Genomic DNA, 17,809 nt, shown 5'->3' with positions numbered 1-17,809 from the left:
AAATCCGGATTTCCGGGATGGTTTTGGAACTTACATTGCTATTTGATTATCTCCCATGAAAGAAAGTTGTGTTGATTAAAAAAAAATGCCACTACCTCAAGCTCTTCTGGCTAGGCTTAAAAAGCGTGGAATTGTGAAGGAGGAACAGAAAGCAGGTTCGCAGACAACCTTGAACCAGTTTAAAAGTCTTTTTTTTAATTTATATATTTTCAATTACAATAATTTGATTTTCAGTTTTCACAAGAGTACATAGATTTATTTCGATTAAATATCAACATACAATACATATACATATACAATACAATAAAAACAATACATCACCAGTGAATGCATCACACTTAAAAGTACAATGACACAGATTGTGTTAAAAGTAAAATTTTGACACATAGTTGATATTTAACAGAGTATATCCCGTGAAAGCCCTTAGGCTTATTTCCAACGGGGTCCCCAGATGAAAAAAAAACCAAAAGAAACTTATATGTTAAAAAATAATAATGAACAACAACCGGCTTAAGACTTAGGCAGTGCCAATAAATAATCTGGGATTACCAGATATATAAAATCTGAAATTGTATTATAATTTACTATATAGTGAAAGTATCAAGAAAAGTTTGCTTCATTTTATCAAAAAGAAAAAAAAAATTACCTTTGATTTAAATGCATGTAAGCTTTTGATTTTTTTAACATCGGATGGGAGACCATTCCAATCTTTAATGGCATTATAATAAAAAGTATTTTCTGATTGTCCATTTACAGATGGTACATGAAAATTAAATTTATTGTGCCTAGTGTTATAAGAGGTAACATCTCTTGTTTTTAAAAAATTATTTCTCATATAGTGAGGGCATTTGTTATAAAATATTTTATGAGCGTGGTTCAGTCTCATTTGTCGAACTCTATTGCTGACATTTAAAAATCCAACACTGTCAAATAAATTGTAATCAACTCTAGGTCTATAATCCAAGCCTTTTATATGAATCTCATAATTTTATTTTGCATAATTTGTAGCTTGTTTTGTAAAGTTTTGTTGACATTATTAAACCATGCTGAATAAGCGTAGTCAAAATTGCATTGTATTAGTGCCTTACAAAGTGTTCTTCTTTAATGTTCAGACAAGCACTTTGCATTTCTATATAAAAATTTCAATCTTGCATTTGCTTTTTGCAAAATTCTATTTACTGTAATGTCACCAGACAAAAACTGGTCAATTTGTAGGCCTAAATTTATAACACTATTTTGAGATAGAATAGTGTGATTATTACATGTAACACTGAATTCTTTCATTTTTTTGAGTTTTCTTTTAGTGCCGAAAAGTATGCACTCCATTTTGCCCATATGTAGGCTTAATTTATTATCCACAAGCCATTTACTACAATAGTGGAGTTCCTGACTAAGTTTTGAAGATATAATATCTGGGTTCTTATCGGAAAATAAAATTGCACTATCATCCGCATAGAGCAACAGTTTGCAGTTGGGCCCTACACTGGCAGACATGTCATTTACATAACATAAAAATAACAACGGACCCAATATACTTCCCTGCATTAACTTTCTGTTGACAGTCAGTTAAATAGGATTCAAACCATCGAATTGAAAGTAAACCCATGGTTTGAAGTTTTTTACATAATATTGTGTCAAATGCTTTTTGTAGGTCGAGCATGATCATGCCAGTATAGAGCCCTCGTGCAGTCTGCGACTTAATGTGGTCAAGTAGATGTATCAAACAAGTATCAGTAGAGTACTTTGATCTAAATCCAGACTGTAGTTCATGCAATAAATTATTCTTATTCAGATAATATTCTAACTGGTTGTAAGATACAACAATAAGTATACTGACAGTTCTGTAGTTTCATACATCAAGACGGTTACTTTTTTTATAAATAGGACAAGCCCAAGCTTGTTTCATTTCATTTGGCACGATACCACTAGTTTAAGATAGATTTATCAAAAAAGTAATAGGTTTTGCAAGAACTTGTGGCCTATCTTTAAGAAATCTTGATGGTATACCATCTAAACCTGTTCTTTTACTGACATTGTCTAACTCTCTGAGAACAAAATCCTCATTTACAGATGACAGCTCCATAAATAAATTCTGACAAAACACTTTTCTATAAAATCTTTTGAAAATATTTGAACAAGTGTCATAAATGTACTCAGCTTGCAGTAGTTTAGCAACCAAAGACTCAGCAATGCTAGTGAAAAATACATTAAAATGATTTACAATCTTTTCAGCATCATGAGATATTTCTTTATCAATTTCTGAAACTATATTTGCTTTATCTTTTTGCATATTGCTATATCCTAATGTCTTAAACTGTTCCCAAGGTTTTTTTTAGGTTTATTGTAATTTTCTTCTGTCTTACTTTCAAAATAGTTCTCTTTGGCATTTTTACCATTCTTTGTATTTTATTTCTAAGTGAACACAAGTTGTATAACAATTGCTATCACCTAGTTTTTTAAATTTTACTAGATATTGATCCCTCTCTCGAGTAAGCTCTAAATTTCAGAGGTTATCCATGGCTCTGTTTTGCTTTTTATTTTAATTTCTTTTATAGGAGCCACTTCATTTATGACTAACACAAATAGTTTTTTTTTTAAATATTTCCCATGCAGTGTTTACATTTCTACACAAATACAGTTCTGACCAATTTAAACTCTTAAGTTTATCTATAAAAATGTGTTTATCATAGTTTTTTGTAGGTCTTATTTTGATTGTAGTGCTTTTTTCATTTTTTGCCCTTTCTAGTACAAAAAGTCATAAAGTGGTCACTAAGACCTGATTCAATTACCCCATATTGACTGATTTTTTCATCTCTACTGGTGATTATATGATCTATTAAGGTGCTGCTTGAGTTAGTTACTCCTGTGGGGTTATTTATACTTTGTTTTAGATGAAACATTTTCAATAAGTTTTAATAATCTTTACACAACTTTGACATTTTATGGAATAAACCAATGTTAAAGTCACCAAAAATAAATGTCTCATATTCTGGATTTATTTTACAGAGTTTTTCTTCAAATTTATCAATAAAGACAGACTGTTTCAGTGGTCTATAAATATTGCCAACAAGGATAGGCTTGGTCTTCGGTAGTAAGATAAGACATCGAACCATATTGCTTCCAAATCTTGTTGCTGAAGGTCTTCTCTCCGAGTGTATGGTAGATCGCTTCGAATGTATGCACATACACTGCCTTCTGATCGGGTGCAATCTTTCCTTATCAGGCTTTACCCATCAATTTGCACTTCAGAGTTTGTCATGGACTCATCGAGCCATGTTTCGGTAATGCACATGACAGCTGTTTTGGTCCTTGTAATGATTGACTGAAGTTCAGATATCTTAGGCAACAGCGACCTTGCATTGCAGTGTATGAAATGCAGACCCTTCGATGCAAAAGGTCGGAATAAGTCACCTGTACATGTTGATTTGCTATTTTGATTTGTGTACAGTTTGTATGGCACGTTTGATGGTGGATCATTTAGGTCTTTTATCAGGGATAAGTTTTCCACCTCACTGAATGGAAGACTGTTCATTAAACATTTATCGCATGTGAAGTCAAAAACTATTTCTTCTTTTATCAATTTGTCGTATTGTTTGATTGTTATAATTTTTGTACAGGCTACATGTGTCCATTTTTCACATTGGTCGCAGCTGATTGCCTTACTGGTTGAAATAACACCTTTCAGACATTTGGAAATTTGGGCTTTCGATGTTACATCGATGTCAGTCTAATTGAACAGCAATATGAATCTCAGGGACTGACATCTCTACTTCAACAACCTGAATATTGGAGAAATATCGGTAGTTCAAAAAGTAGAAACAAAGAACAGGCAAACATGGGAAAGGAAATATAAGAAATTTTAAGTATTCAAATAACAAACTCAATGATAGCTTTTACAGATGGCTCATGCAAAGGCAACCCTGGTCCTTGTGGGGTGGAAGCAGTTGTATATAATGGAGGAGAAGAAATTAAACTGAAAAAAAGCTGTTTCAACTAAATGCAGTAAAACTGGTATTGGATCACACATTATCTTCAAATCAACTTACAGATCTGGAAAATTTAGCAATTTTCTGTGACAGTCAATCAGCAATTGGAATCCTCACTCTGCACGGGAAAAGTGATAATTACCATCAAACAATTAATGAAATCAAAACTGAAATCAGGCAATTGAAAACAGAGGGATTTCAGTAAATATATTTTGGACACCAGGTCATGCAGAAATCAAAGGTAATGAAATAGCCGACACATATTAAGCAAAGAGGCATCTCAAGAAGCAGAACTGAAGTAATACAATTTGCAGATAATATATACACTAAACTGGATATTAAAAGAGCAGCTAGGAACAATGTATTGAAGAAATGGCAACATCATTGGGAAAATGGTGAATTACTACAGATTTCATAAAAACATAAAGATAAAGTTAAGAAAGGACTCACCTAACAAGAACTCATTTATTATTATTAATCAATTGAGATCTGGATACTCTAAATTAAATGCTCACCAAAACCACATCAACCCAAATGTTTTAAGCAGTGAAAGTCAGACTTGTGGAGTAAGAGAGGACACAGACCATTTCTTTCTTCATTGCCAGAAATATACTGAACAAAGGGAAAAATTACTGCAAATAATCTACTTCATCACTGGAAACCTATTCATGGATTTAGGCATGCTTCTTCAAGTAGAATCAACACACCAAGAAGTCATTTTATTGGCTGTGTTGAAATACATTGAGGATACCCGTCGTTTTTAAGATTGAAAGTTTTTTATTTTTTTATTTTGATTTTATACAGACTTTATTTTTTGTAACTTTTGTTGTATTCTACCTTATAACCTTTTAGTGCCACATACAAATACAAGTGAGGATTTACAAGGAAGACAATATACTAAACATTAGAGAACCTCAAGTACATGAGAGTTATCCTGTCGATGACTACCAAGATTGAAGATTTAAGTGCCGAAATGTGTAACCTCAAATTCCCATACCCAAAATCAAAGTCCAGTATTTTTGTTATTTGTACAATTTTATTAAATATTTCACATTAGAACACCATGATATCATTATAGAACAATAAATTAAAGTCACATCAGATTCTTATTAGAAGACTTTCTTTTTCTTCATAAGATCATATTCATTTTTTGCTAGAACGGGGCTTTGTGCTACAGTATGGTATGGACTTCAAACTCTGACATTTCTTTTTAAAACAATGTCAAATCTTTCATAATGTTATCCAGTCTTAAAGTGAAGTTTTAAGCTCTGAATGATTTTAGAAAAATGTAAAATTTGAACTGGAAAGTGTGAAATAATCAATTATTGGTTGGTACGATAACTTACAGTTACACATTTCTGGAATTTTGAGAACATAAAATGATAAAATCGACTAAGTGAAATTATTATAAATGTTTTCATTAAGTTTTAACTTCAATTGATTAAAAACATCAATCAGAACTTTTAGACCAAGTTTCAGTATAAAATTCCTAATAGTAATAGAAAAATCTGCAATATAGTAATTTGGGTAAGGGAATTTTATAGGGGTACAGGTACAGGTTACACATTTTGGGGCGTACCTACAAATACAAAACATGTATGGAAAGAAATAACTAGTACAGAACTGAAAAGAAAAGAAAGAAGTCACTCATACTCACATTCATATCCTTGCTCACTAGTCAAATAATCGTGCCAAACTAAGCCATCTTTTTCAAAATTTTTCAGAATTTTTCCTTTGAGCAATATATACATTTTTCTATCAGATATTATTCACTAATTGCTGATTTGATATTTCTAAATTGTATATTTTCTGATAATCTCTCTCTCTAAATATAATATTTTATTAGGTAAATGATAAGACTTAGGGTTATACCGGTAAATTGTCTACCAAATTTTCCAAACATAATTTCTTGTTAAGTATAATTTGATAGAATATCCCCAGTTTTTTTCATAAATCCACTGCTCCACTAGTAGCCAAATTCTTGGAATTGTTTTGCATTCATAATATAGAGGAAGAAGTGTTTCTTCCTCATTATTACAAAATGTACATATTGATGTACCTTTAATGCCAGTTTTCTGGAAAAAAAGAACATTTGTGGCTAAGATATGATGTGTGAACCTGAATTGAAACCATCTTAACCTTATATCTGAAGTACACTTATAAATCAGTGACTGATTTTGAAAATTCCCTTGTGTCATTTAAATTCAAAGTGTCACACCATTTATTTTGGTACTGTTTATAATATGGGATATTTTTTATGAACACATCATATAAGTATCAACTGCCCTTCTTAACTTGAGCAACTTCTAGGACAGTAATGGATACAAAGCCTTAAGGGCCTTCAGGACATATCAACTGCAACAATGCTGGTTTAAAAAAGTTAAAAGTCTTATCAATAACTGGGAAGGCGACTCATGCAGATGTGGTTCATGCAGATCTTAAGGTGCTTTTTCATATTTATATTTTTTCAGTGCTTGCTTAATAGTGCTAGTATTTATTTATTATATGGTAGGTAGTGAGATTTAAATTGCCAGTTAATTGACTTGGCAAAAGGATTGATTCTTTAGCCAAATCAGTTTGTCGCTGGATTGTCACTGAGTGGTCTAGGGTTTGATTTTTGGTGGTGGACTATAATTTTGTGAATCATCATGCTCTCCTGTTACAGTAGAACAGGCTCTTATCAAAGCCATCCACAAATGTTTTCCAAATTCAAAACAAAGTTTGATTTTGTGCACCCTACATACATGTATATGTTAGAGGAGAATTTTTAGCAGGCATTTACTCCCTAGTTTTGTGATCAAGGATCCTAAATTTAGCTCTGTTATCACAGATGTGTTTGGACCTGGAGGCCTACTCAAGAGGGACAATGAAGTAGAGTTGAGTCCAAATATAAAAAGAAGTTTACTCAATTCAGTAGATATTGCAAACAATGCATGCGAATCATTGAACCACAGGTACTGAAATCTTCTATCAAACTGGAAAACTGCAGGATACAAAAAAATTGATTTACAATGAAAGGATATACAAAGAGACATACATGGCTAGCCTAGGGAAACCCTGAGTATGTATTCACACAATTGATCAAAAAGTTTCAAATGATGCAGGTTGCTTGGGATTGAAGAAGTTAAAAAGAGAGAAAAGCCATTTACAAAAAGACATTACAAACGACAAGAAAGCTGAATCAGAAGAAAAGAACTTCACATGTTGATGTGTCAATACAACTACTCTTAAATTTGCTTTTTAGTGACAATACATGTTCTTTTACTGTCCACTTCAAACCATCATCTGAAATTTAATAGACCCTATAGGCTATTGTGTTCTGAGATACGCTATTTAAACTAAAAAAAAAAGAATTTGTTTATTGTTATGTGGGAATTTTGTGAAAAGGGTTTCCTATGGCAGGGACTTGGGCAATATTGCTTTTAACTTCAGTGCCAAAAAGTGTAATCCAAGTATAAAAGTTTAAAGTCTATAAAATAGTCAAACAGATATTGACATTAAGAAAATGTTTCCTGTTTTAGAAATATTTAGCAATTAGAAATTACATATTTAAATAAAGATTCACAATTTTGACTTTTTTATTTCACTCATCCTAAAACTCAAAATGATTGTGCCTCAGTGATAGCCACACACACAGTCATGACTTTCATGTGCATGGGGGAGGATTGAAAGTCAAATTTATTCAGAATATTAGCTCTTTGATGATTGTACAGTAAAAATCATGCAAAATAGAAGTATTGAGACGGCACAAGAAGGACTGATAATTTTCCGTGTGTTCCAAATTGCAAGTTGAAATAAAAAAAAACAAAAAAAAACAAGGCTAGTTCTTGTCAGATTTTGACAGTCTTCTATTTTCAATTGACTCGAAAGACAGAGGCTTGCTCCCACAATCACATATGCAGCCATACAAGTATATAACACATGTACATATGTTTATTAGACAGGCTGCATATTTGATATTGGGAGCTAACCCTTGTGCCCCTGTGCTTGAATTACAGATCTGTCATTTTTTTATTTTCATATGAATGTTCTGTAGGGCTTAATCTAGACATCAATGACAAGGAGAAGTTTTGGTAAATTCTGTTTGAAAAATAACACTATTGAAATTTCTGTCTATGTAATCTATTACAAAAACTCCCTGTCAAAGACAAAGGGGAGAATTGAGCACAAACAAGTTAGATTAGGCTCTGTGTTGTAAGTACCTTCAGTCAAAATAATGTACCGGTATAAGTAAACTGTGGTGATGATAAACTATTTGGTTGGGAGTTTCAATTTTAAGCTGTTTCTAAATGTAGAGTGGACCTATCAATATGTACTCTTACTTCATTGTACTTGTCATACCATTAAAGAAACACTAAAATGATTTCAACAAAATGGTTAATAGAAAGAACATTAAAATGGTTGCATTCCTTATTTGTTTGAAAACTTGATTTTTTTTATAGCTGATGAAGTAGAAGAAGTATTTGCTGAAGACTATGATGATCCAGTAAAGGAGGCAGAAACCATAAAACCAGCAGATATTCCTGAGCCTCCCAAAGAAGAGCACCATGGTATAGGGGGTCAGCTTACCCATCAGATACCAGCATGCCCAAACAGGTCAAATAAGTTCCATACATGTGGAGATTATTGTAAGGAAAGATGGGGGATGAAGGAATTTCAAACAGATGCAGAAATGGTCAGAAAGAGAGACAGAATGCTCAGAAAGTACCCTTTACCTGATGGCTGGGTGGAAGTGGCAGACCCTGATACGTAAGTATCCTTTAGCTGATGGCTGGTTGGAAGTAGCATACCTTGACATGTAAGTATCTTTTACCTGATTGCTGGGTGGTAGTGGCAGGCCCTTATACCCAAGTATCCCTTACCTGATGGATGGTTGGAAGTAACAGACCCTGATACATAAGTATCCCTTACTTGAACGAATGAAAGTTTCAAGTAGGTCAATGAGTGCCAAGGCTACATCTGTTTTCAAATATCCCGATGTAGCGAAAACATTGTCTACTATACATGACAAATATGTTGTTGTACCAGCAGACAAAGCCCAAAACAACATTGTTTTTGTCTGCAATTCGTTTTACATCCAGTGTTTATTATCATAGGTAGATATAGAAAATAATAGCAGTGATAAGACCTATACTGCCACCATACTCTACAAAGAAGATATTGTGGTAAACCATAAATCTGTGCTATCCTCTTTTGGTCTCTCTACCAAAGACGATGATTGTGATTTACCGTCTATGTACTGGATTCCTTAACTCCACAAGTATTCATACAAATGTTTCATAGCTGGATCTGCAAAATGCACCATCAAACCTCTTTCAAAACTTTTAACTTCTATACTCACAACTGTCAAAGAGGGTCTACAGTCCTATCAAAACACTTGTTACTCCTGTAGTGGTTTTAATTCAATGTGGATCCTGAAATATTTGAAAGATCTTTTGGAGACAATCAGTTCAAGACTATTATCTGAATATAATAGCATTAAAATCTATGATTTTTCAACACTGTATACCTCTATTCCCCATACTCAGTTAAAATCCTGACTTCTTTCAGGATCCACATTGAATTAATACCACTACAGTCATCGTCCTTGGTAGAGAGACCAAAAGACCAGATTTATGGTTTTCCACAATTTCTTCTTTGGATAGTGTGGTAGCAGTATAGGTCTTATCACTGCTATTATTTTCTGTGTCTACCTCTGATAATAAACATTGGATGTCAAACATTTTGCAGACAAAAACAATGTTGTTTTAGGCTTTGTCTGCTGGTATGACAACATATTTGTCATGTATAGTAGACAATGTTTTTGCTACATCAGGATCCTTGAAAACTGAAGTAGCATTGGCATTCATTGACCTACTTAATACTTTCATTCATTTCAAAATTAAGGACCTCACGGCCTTTAACCACTCTGACAGAGAATCAATGTCTTCTTGTTCTCGTTTTATCCATTTTATTGTGTAGTCCTCCAAGGCTTCCTTAAGAACTTTAACGTTATAATTCCAATTTATGGAGCATGCTTCATGGTGCTTGGGACCTTTAGAAAGGATATTACGCAGAGATTGGTTTTCAATGATGGACAAATCTCCCGTAATGACGTGACCGGAAGGACTATATTTGAATGGAGAGTTTTTGCAAGAACAGTCAGGTGGTTTAGCCTTGAAGTCCTCAATCTCGAGGTTCTGCAATAGCCTTTTATAATTGAAAATTATCAAAAGTTTCATTGAATTCTATTTAGTGGTGTGAGAGGAGTAACAGATAAGATATGGGTCGTCCATGTCTCCATATTAATAAATGACTAAGTCCATGGTTTGCTATGTGCACAATAGGAATACGTAATAAAGATTCTATTAAAGTACCATTAAATCTGTGGTGTAGGAGAAGTAATGGATAAGAGGTGGGTTCCTCTCTGTGTAATGGAAGGAAGTATGGGCTAAAGGAAGGACTGACTTCCTTATCAAACTCAAAATAAGGCAATAAAGAATTTATTTATTGATTTCTTGAAAATTTCTATCATTTGTTCTTGAATAATGTTAAAGTTAATAATATTTACATTGGAAGCTGTCAGATGCTTCATACAAGTACATGTATGCAGTGCCACTGAAAAATTACTGGTATGCCTTAAATTTAAATTTGTTTCTTTTTTTGTCCCCTGCGATGTGTCCCAAGTGGATGTGGAAATATGGAGCATCCATTTGTCTGTCCACGTTTTCCGCACTTTTTTTTTGTAATGCTTTTACCAAATAAGTTTGTTTTTGGTATGTGGCCTTATTATGAAGAGTTATACAGATTAAGTTTGACTTGGGTTACGGTTTAATGATTTTTACGGAAGTTATGGCCCTTGGACTTCGAAAATTTCAGTGAATTTAAAGTTTTCCGCAATTTTTTTTGCGGGGGACATTGGAATGCTGTTCGTTTATTAATGTTTATTTCCATTGTTTTATATGAGGACGATGCGTTTTGAAAAGTAAAAAAATTGAATAAAAAAGTGTGAATAAGTCAAATTATAACTCCAACTTTCTGTCCCAGTTGCTTATTTACATTTGTTGCTTTGTGTGTATTATTTTGTTTATTTTGTGTTTTTTGTTGTGTGTTTCTTTTTTCCATGTTAGATCTTTGTCCCTGGATTACATTCCTTTCGATTTCTGCTAGAATCTTGGTCCCTTAGATTAATCTTTCTGTAAATGATAATCAGAATGACATATTGTTATACTGAATAGCCAAGAAGGTGAGAGGTGAGAAACTAGTACTGTCAAATTACAATGTATCTGTACAGGGTTACAATGAAAAAATTACATTTTGAAATACACTATATTGTACAAGTAATTTTTCCGTAAAAAAAATGTATTAACAAAACACAGAAAGATTTGGTTTGTACTATATTTCATTAATTGGTTTATCCGTAAAATACTTAATATTTTCAGAGTGAGTTATTTCTACTGGAACCTTCAGATGTGTTTTAAATATTTGATATATATATTTTACAGGGACAGATATTATTACTGGAACCTTGTTACAGATCAAGTCTCATGGTTAGCTCCCTTACATCCTTCAGCTCATATCACATTGTCAGCTGACAAAATACAAGGTTAGTTAAAGAAGAGCTTTCTCTTATTCTCATAGGGTAAGGGTGGGGGGGGGGGTAAAATTGGGTCTTGCATTAGTGATTATGTAGTACAGTACAGTTAGGTGAATTATGGGTTTCATTTCGTTGAAATAAAACTGTTTGAGGCAGTCAAAACAGAAATTTTCTTTTTTCTAGTGCATTGATTTTAGTCAGGGTTGCCTTTCCAAAACTAACAGCCAAATACTTTGTTATATAAAATATCAGGCCACAGAAAGAGAGGTGGAAAATAAGTAAAAAAAAATAATGTCTTTGTATAAATGCTTAACTGCATTTAATCAATATATCTACAAAATTTCAACTTTTAATTTTAAGTTTTATAAAATTGACCAGTTCAATTTTGTGTACTAAACAGCATGCCTAAATGTAACTATAAAGCACATCTTGACATACAATTAAAAGAAGAATAGGATCAAGTTTAAGTGAGAATGTATTGAAATGCTTTGTTTATAACAGATGGTGATTTGATAACATTATTCTGTTTGAAACACTAACTGGTATTTGCTTTATTTTGGTAATATCCAGTCCAATATAGGGTAACATACTGGTAATTTGAATTTTGTCCTTTTCAGCAATCCTTGGTGACACTGGTATTATTAGTAGCCAGGATGAAGACCTCCATCTGAGTGAAGAAGAGAACATGGAGGACAATGATTCAGACAGCTCGCCTGTAGGTTTCAATCATTTAATGTAATGTCTCTTCTGATTGGTTGACATTTTATCATTTATCATCTCATAGACATAATTTTACCATGTGATTGTGACATTGTTTTATGATTAACTTATTAAATTATGAACTAAAAAATAATAAGTTATAAGGAATTATTGTGATATTTTTAGGTATATTTGAAATAGCCTCAATGCATGTGGTAACTCACATAGCCAGTTATTTGGTGTGCACCATTTGATTCAGGTTAATTCTTCTTAGACTGAAAATGTATTACAATAATTCCTTTAATTACTTTTAATGTTACTGTTTAGTAATTAGTGACTTACAGCAATGATTTTTATTGTTATTGCTTAAAATACATAAATAACATTTCAAAATTATGAGCAAAGCTCATTTAATTGATTCCCACACTGCCCTATGCTGGGCCTGTCTGATATCATACACCTTTTGACCAATGACCATGAAAATAAATTGTGTTCAAGGTCTTGATAATGACCACCTACTAGTATATACCAATATCAAAATCTAATCAAAAGTCATTCAAAGATGTTGATTCTAGAATGTCCACAAGCATATAACATACTGTCAGAAAATATAAATTCCTTATTTAATTGATGGTGCCCTATAATCATGGATGCTAAAGGATCAAAATGAAATTAGAAAGAGCACATCTTCAATATTGATAAATAATATATGAAAGTTTCATTTAATTCCATTCAACAATGTAGGAGAGTTGCAGATAAGAGAAAGGTACCCTGTTATCATAAAATGTATAGTCCAAGTTTGGCTTAGGACCCCTCCAAATTACTAGAAAAAGCATTCAAATTATGTTCTGAAATAGGAGATGCACATCTTAGATGCTTAATAAATTACTTGTAAACACTTTTAATTGTTCTAGATTCAACCTATGTGTTCATATCAAGCTGTGTTTTGCAAAGCATTTAATTTTTTCTTCATATGATCACTTTTCACTTACAGAGTAGCAGCTCCTCAAGTGATTCCGATTCTGAAGAAGAATATGACAGGAAGAGACGGCGGGGTAGAAGAGACAATAGGCGGGATGATAGACGAGGGGGGCGAGGTGGAAGGAGACAGAGTAAGAAAGAAGAACTTGATCCTATGGACCCTGCTTCCTACTCTGAAGTACCAAGGTATGTTATATCAATTTCAGTAGAATTCCATGCAACATTTTTATAGAGTGAGAAGCTAGGAATAGAAGAAAAATGAGTGGAGAAAATAATCTCCATATTTGATATGTTTAGTCTTGTTAATATGTTGTTTTGTATTTTAACAATATTTTTTTTCTTTTTGATAATGTATGATTCTGAACTAACAAGTATTTACTTCTATTATGTGTTCAAAGGCAGAATTGACTATTATTTTATTCACTGATATAACCTCCTAGGATTTGTTGTCAAATGGATCATATCATAAATTCTCTTCAACTTATTTTTATGATACACTTTCTTTCCTACAGAGGTACATGGTCCTCTGGTTTGGACAGAGGTAATGAGGCTAAAACAGGAGCAGACACCACAGCATCTGGACCTCTCTTTCAACAAAGACCTTATCCAAGTCCTGGTGAAATTTTACGGCGGAACCAAGCAAAGAAATGATAATTTTACTGATAAGATTTCATTTGGTGTAGCTTGTGATGGTCATTTTCCAATCTGATCATTTTAAAAACTCACAATTCATTTTTAACATGGATGTTAGGTTTGTTGATAGTGAATACATTGTATTCATCACAAAGTTCTGGCAGGATTAGTTGTCATAGTAATAGTGATGGACCAAATAAAGCAAGTATTGTGGAATGTAATTACCATTTTATTTTGCAAATAAAACATGTAAAATATGTATATAATAAAAAATATTGAAACATAACAATGTATGTACTGAAAAACAATGTAAAGCTGCATTTCAAATCTTCACATAAAAAATATCACTCAACCAGATAAAGTTTGGCTTTTTTTAAAACTTAAAACAGCTATTAAATGAAGAATTTCAGACAGCTGAGGCACAATGTAGATACACTCCAAACAACATTAAAGTATAATTTAGAAGAAAGGAAGTTAAATTTTTAAGAAGGTACTTTACTCTAGTACATTGTACAAGGGCATAAAATGACTTTCACCAACATGATTTATTTCAAGCAAGATGAACCATAAAAGCTTACTCTAAAGAGCTGAATGAAATAAATTTGATAAATTTTGGTTTTGCCTGCATCTCATAACATCATATCTGTTTTCTGTAAAATATATTGATATAATTCTTTGAGCATATTTTACAGACATTATCGTTATTGAAAGCACCCATGGCAGATCAACTCTAAAAATTTCGATTATGTATTGTTGGCAGGCAGAATTGTTAATTTTTTTTAAACATTTTGTTTAATCACACAGAAGTCTGCTTTATAACCTCATGAAAAAACTAAAAATAATTCTCTTGTAAGAATTTTAATACTTTTGCTCTAAAAAAAAGTTTGACAGTCAACAGAATAAAAAGGTTTTGGAAACAAAAAATACATGTAGATTTGGTATACCGGTAAGCAAAAGCAGGGCATAATTCCTTTCAGAGCATACATTGGTAAACTGTCAAACCAAAACATGGCTAGTGAAGATTTCCATGCTTTACTAAACATGTACTACCGTGGTAAATAAATAAGCAAACAGCACTCCAAAGCTAAGTGACCTATTGTAAATCTTCAGGAGGATTTAAAACTTTCTGCTTCTATTAAAGACAAAGACAGATTTTTTACGCAGGATTATGAAAAGAATTGAATACTGATACAACACCTGATGTCCTGGTCAACTCTATGTTGAGCCAGATTTATAAAATGATTAATAAGTACAGGTAGATTTATATCGTTATATTCAACATCTTCATAGAATGGTTTTCCTTAGAAACTTACCAATACAGGGATTGGTGAACAAACCTGTTGTTGCCTTGTTATCATAGTTGGCAGGGCATACTAATTAAGTAACAATAAATGAAATAAATGACCCACAAATGGTAAATCAAAGCAAGTTAAATAGTTAATGTCAGATTTTTGTTGTACAGTGATTTTGTTATTTTAACTAAGAGCATCCAAACACCAAAGCACCAATGAAAATTTCAGCAGTATTTTATCACAGTCTTATCCTGGCTGCATGGAAAAGAATAAAAAAAACATTATACAACATATAATCAGTAGATCAGTATGAATAAATGAAAAGATACTTATAAAATTATTGGATCTATTTCCTAGTTTAATCATAAAAAACATCAAATTGGGAAGTACATGAAGAAAAAGAAATATAAAACTGAGAAGGGACATATAAAATAAATTTATGAATTGGTTGCAAAATGGTTTGTGCTTAATAAATAAAATCTAATACATTAGTATCATTTTCCTCTATTTTTGCTATTTTATAACTTCTAATTTGAATGAAATATACATGTGCTTTGGTATTGAGTGGTTTCTTGCAAGGTCACTGTTGGGAAAAGAACTAATTGCATTACTGATATAAATGGGTTAAAGTAGGCACATTTAAATTGATGCAGGGGCAGAAATGTATGTTTGATATGGCAGTTGCATAGCTTTTACTTGATATTGATTTAAAACACCTAGAGCTAAACATTTCTAAAACTAAAGAAATACAGAACAACCCTGCAAACATATATTTTAAGAAATGGTTCTGATCATATGGTACAAAAAGATAGTGATAATACAGATTTTATACTGCAAGTACATTTTGATAATCAAAGGTAAAAAATTAGCAGTTGCAGAAAAAAAAGGTAATTCATACATACTTCCTAATAGAATGTATGATGTCATGATAGCACATTGTTGTAAGTCCATATTTAAACATGCTCATGGCCATGCATACCATCAAAAGCAAAATAAGCATAATCACAGGGAAAAGGATGTAAAATTGGGGATAAGGAGGTATTAAAATCAAATCCTCACTTTATTTTTTCCTAGTAAGATCTTTAAAGCATGGATCACAGACCCGCTGAGGTTTCTTGGCGTTGGCCAACATGGCCTCTTTTGAGGAACAATCATTACAGAAAATATTACCACACTGTCGACAATGATGCTGAATGGAAAGAGATAAAAACATGTTCAGAAAATACAAATATATATTGAAAGCACCATTAATTTTTGTTAAAGTATAAGAATGAATACAATAGTTCAATTCATGAAAGTAAATTTTAAATAATACCAAACAATGTCTGTGAAACTGAAATCTTTAAACAGTACCATATGAAGCAATTGTGTTTAGTTTTACCTTCATTTTTTTTTTAGAAACTAACACAACTTTGTTCTAGATAAGACTATTACATAAAAAAACAAAAACTTCATAAAATTATAGTTGACTTAAAAAATTGTAAAGAGAATACTATTTCATCACGACACAAATGACATATTTTGACATTTTTTCAAAGCACACAAGATCGACATTGTACATGGATACAAAAAGTAAAAAATACTATCTAAAACAATTCAGCTGTGTTTCACAACCTGAGTAATTATGGCTGGGTACAATAAATTATTTATTTTATATATATAAATCATTTTGAGTATCATCTCTTATTTACATCTACGTAACAAGAATCACAAACGCGGACTGGTTTCTTTGATGATGGGAGTTTACACTCCCTTGAGGAACAGTCATTACAAAATATATTTCCACAATTCCTGCAATGATGCTGAAAAATAAACAGATGTAAACTGTAATCATATAAAGGCAGTATACTCATGATATAAATTTAATAATATACTTTTTAATGGTGGTGGTGGTTTGTGAAAAAGGGGAGTGAAGGGAACAAGTTTAAAACCTTTTACATGGGAAACTTTGTGATTTTTTGTATTGACCATATAATATGTTTCTGTTAAGGTTGTATTTCAGTACCACTGACTCGTTAGCCTGTGTAAAGCTTAAATATATACTGTATGCTCCTCATACTGGTTTAATCACTCAGACTAGGGAGTCCAATTCTGTTCCTCGCAATGGCAACATATGATTGGTAGCCAACTAAATGACAAGAGGTAAAAACATGTGCAAGCTTTTGGGAGTATAGAGAACATTCATTTTAAAATAAATCCTTATCTCACCTTTCTAACAGTAACAGAAAAGTTTTTAGAACAAGCCATGCATTCTTTACATTCACTATCATCTGCCCATTTCCTACTCTGTACCTTTGTTGTTGTTATCTGGAAAAATAAGACTGATTATAAACAACTTCAACACCTGACCCAAAAATATGTTTTGTAATAGCAGTAAAATTTCTACAAGCTTAAAATGATCAATGATACAGGTTACTGTAAAAGTAGTCTGTGTACTAATTCATGCTATTTATACAGTAAACAAAAAGAAGAGAAACCTTTTTTTTTCAATATAGCCCCAAAGGTCCTTCAGAACATGAAACACCCAGCTTGGATAAAAAAATGTCAAAAGCATTTACATTTAGATAAAAGCCTTTGTTGTGGATCCAGAAATTTTGAAAGGGAGTTTCAGGCCATTATTTGTCTATCACACAAAATTTTTG

At 32.2% G+C, this 17,809-nt stretch overlaps 2 protein-coding genes across 9 annotated transcripts in view; one reads left to right on the top strand and one right to left on the bottom strand.

Moving 5' to 3' along the window:
* Positions 1-2: 2 nt before the first annotated feature.
* On the top strand, positions 3-14,096 carry LOC148627283 (polyglutamine-binding protein 1-like). The gene is made up of 6 exons (XM_088571008.1): positions 3-155; positions 8,429-8,735; positions 11,471-11,571; positions 12,180-12,277; positions 13,256-13,428; positions 13,755-14,096. Exons 1-6 carry the CDS (start codon positions 86-88, stop codon positions 13,891-13,893), a joined length of 888 nt encoding a protein of 295 aa, XP_088427134.1. The 5' UTR covers positions 3-85; the 3' UTR covers positions 13,894-14,096.
* LOC148627281 (uncharacterized) overlaps positions 14,084-17,809 on the bottom strand; it is a 44,568-nt gene continuing 40,842 nt past the window's right edge. For 6 of the 8 annotated variants that reach the window (XM_088570889.1, XM_088570936.1, XM_088570870.1 and 3 more), the window contains 4 exons: positions 17,376-17,474; positions 16,859-16,969; positions 16,227-16,356; positions 14,084-15,422 (listed from right to left, as the gene is read on the bottom strand). In XM_088570889.1, the coding sequence (XP_088427015.1) occupies positions 16,228-16,356; positions 16,859-16,969; positions 17,376-17,474 (339 nt within the window). In that variant the 3' untranslated portion in view covers positions 14,084-15,422; position 16,227. The remainder of the gene's footprint in view (positions 15,423-16,226; positions 16,357-16,858; positions 16,970-17,375; positions 17,475-17,809) is intronic. The other 2 variants (XM_088570917.1, XM_088570928.1) reach the window with 1 other exon arrangement.

Source organism: Perna viridis, chromosome 1 (assembly GCF_037379345.1).
Source record: "Perna viridis isolate PV_CMFRI_1.1 ecotype Kerala chromosome 1, ASM3737934v1, whole genome shotgun sequence".
Lineage (NCBI taxonomy): Eukaryota > Metazoa > Mollusca > Bivalvia > Mytilida > Mytilidae > Perna > Perna viridis.
Note: the sequence above shows the minus strand (reverse complement) of the source record. Positions and strands in the feature narration are given on the sequence as shown.

Bases quoted from the DNA above. Each gene is read 5' to 3' on its own strand.
- LOC148627283 (XM_088571008.1), top strand. From the start codon at position 86: ATGCCACTACCTCAAGCTCTTCTGGCTAGGCTTAAAAAGCGTGGAATT. The intron at 156-8,428 runs GTTCGCAGACAA...TTTTTTTTATAG, and splicing joins GAAGGAGGAACAGAAAGCAG to CTGATGAAGTAGAAGAAGTA. The intron at 11,572-12,179 runs GTTAGTTAAAGA...TGTCCTTTTCAG, and splicing joins GTCAGCTGACAAAATACAAG to CAATCCTTGGTGACACTGGT.